This window comes from Arachis ipaensis, chromosome B03 (assembly GCF_000816755.2).
Source record: "Arachis ipaensis cultivar K30076 chromosome B03, Araip1.1, whole genome shotgun sequence".
Taxonomy (NCBI): domain Eukaryota; kingdom Viridiplantae; phylum Streptophyta; class Magnoliopsida; order Fabales; family Fabaceae; genus Arachis; species Arachis ipaensis.
The window spans coordinates 129,087,511-129,089,100 of record NC_029787.2 but is presented as its reverse complement, the minus strand read 5'-3'; the positions used below and the strand labels follow the sequence as shown (position 1 = coordinate 129,089,100).

General features: G+C 35.5%; 1 protein-coding gene across 1 annotated transcript in view; it reads left to right on the top strand.

The window, feature by feature from the left end:
• The window catches only part of LOC107631725 (putative transferase At1g60990, chloroplastic), a 3,655-nt gene continuing 2,065 nt past the window's right edge, over positions 1–1,590 (top strand). Inside the window, exons 1-6 of the mRNA XM_021117465.1 lie at positions 1–188; positions 291–392; positions 707–740; positions 1,088–1,161; positions 1,292–1,357; positions 1,475–1,539. Of these exons, the coding sequence (XP_020973124.1) occupies positions 24–188; positions 291–392; positions 707–740; positions 1,088–1,161; positions 1,292–1,357; positions 1,475–1,539 (506 nt within the window). The 5' untranslated portion in view covers positions 1–23. The remainder of the gene's footprint in view (positions 189–290; positions 393–706; positions 741–1,087; positions 1,162–1,291; positions 1,358–1,474; positions 1,540–1,590) is intronic.

Here is a 1,590-nt window from a genome sequence, read left to right as displayed (position 1 = left end):
ATAGATAATCTACTACTACCACCATGTTAGTAGCATCTCATCTCTCACTGCTCTCAAGATATCGTGTTCCCCGAAACGCTGCGTTTTGGTCGCCACATCATCATCATCAAAAGAATAAGCTAAATTCATGGTCCATTTCGGCAAATTCTTTCGATCTCTCTCCTCCGCCAATCGACCATGACTTCCTGGTCTGCTCTCAGCCTCTCTCTTTTTACTATTTTTATATTTGTTTTATTTTTTTAAGCTCTCTTTTCTTTAGTTATGTTATTATTTTCTTGATTCTTTTGCAGGACACTGTTAAAACTGCAGGCGCTAGGGTTTCTGAGGAAGGGATCGTTGAAACATTTTATAATGATGATGAAGCGCTCGATGCCGCGGAGAACGGAGTTGCGGTAATTTTGTTGTTTTATTGGATTATTTGTGCCTGTAACTTGCTGCTTTTAGTTGACGGTTTGTTTTAGTTCCTTGAGCTGATTAATCCGTGATTCTAGAGAAGTAGAGATGCTTCAGTTTTCGTGGATTACCATAACTAAATACTCATTGCTTTGGATGTGTCTAACAAAATGTTAAAGCTAATACAATTTGTGAAGTCTAATAGTTCCATGAATGTTAACTATTTTAGCTAGGTTCATTACAATTGTGTTAGATAATATGTGGGATTTAGTTGTTTACTTAATTTGATTCTTTGTGGCGTCTAATTGTGTAGGTTGTTGATCTTTCACATTTTGGGCGGATTAGAGGTATACTTGCTTTCTCTATCATTGTTAACAAAATTTCCTAGCCATATTAGGTTAAATAAAGTAAAATTGGCAGAAACATGCATAAAGAGACACTAATGACAAAAAAAGGGGCAAAATATTTTTGCATAACTATTTTTCTTTTGCTATTTTCTGTTCATGATTAGTGTATAATGTGGTACTTATTAGTTACTTGTAGATCAAGTGAAATATGGCTAGTGGCCATGGTTTGTTAGAGATATAAAACTAAGCATTCACAGCACAACTTAACCTATTGGGGAAGTTAACCCTTGACATGTTTAATGTTTGATTAATTTTCTATGCATATATTTGTCAAATCTGAAATGAAGTCAGTGGAGAAGATCGTACCCAGTTCCTTCACAACCAGACTACTGCAAACTTTGAATGTCTGCAGCCGGGGCAAGTGCGTACGGGAAGAAAGTAGCATTGTTTCATTGAACTAAGGCGTTATTTGGAAGTTCTCTTCAATTTATTTTTATATTTCATATTATAATACAGGCTTAAGTAATGGGATTTCTAACTGAAATCCATAGGGATGTGACACTGCCTTTGTGACCCCAACAGCTCGAACAATAGATATTGCACATGCATGGATCATGGTAAACTTCATTTCTTGCTTGTTTTCTCTGACTTTGTTAGTGGTTGTTCTCTTTTCTACAATGTAATGATATCTAAGTTTTGAAGTAGCTGATGACTTTCTCCTATTGCTTTGACAGAAAAATGCAATCACATTAGTGGTTTCACCTGAGACTTGTAGGACCATTACAGAAATGCTGAATAAGTAGGTAACTTCATTTAATGATTGCATTCTCACAAAGAGCTTAAACCTTTT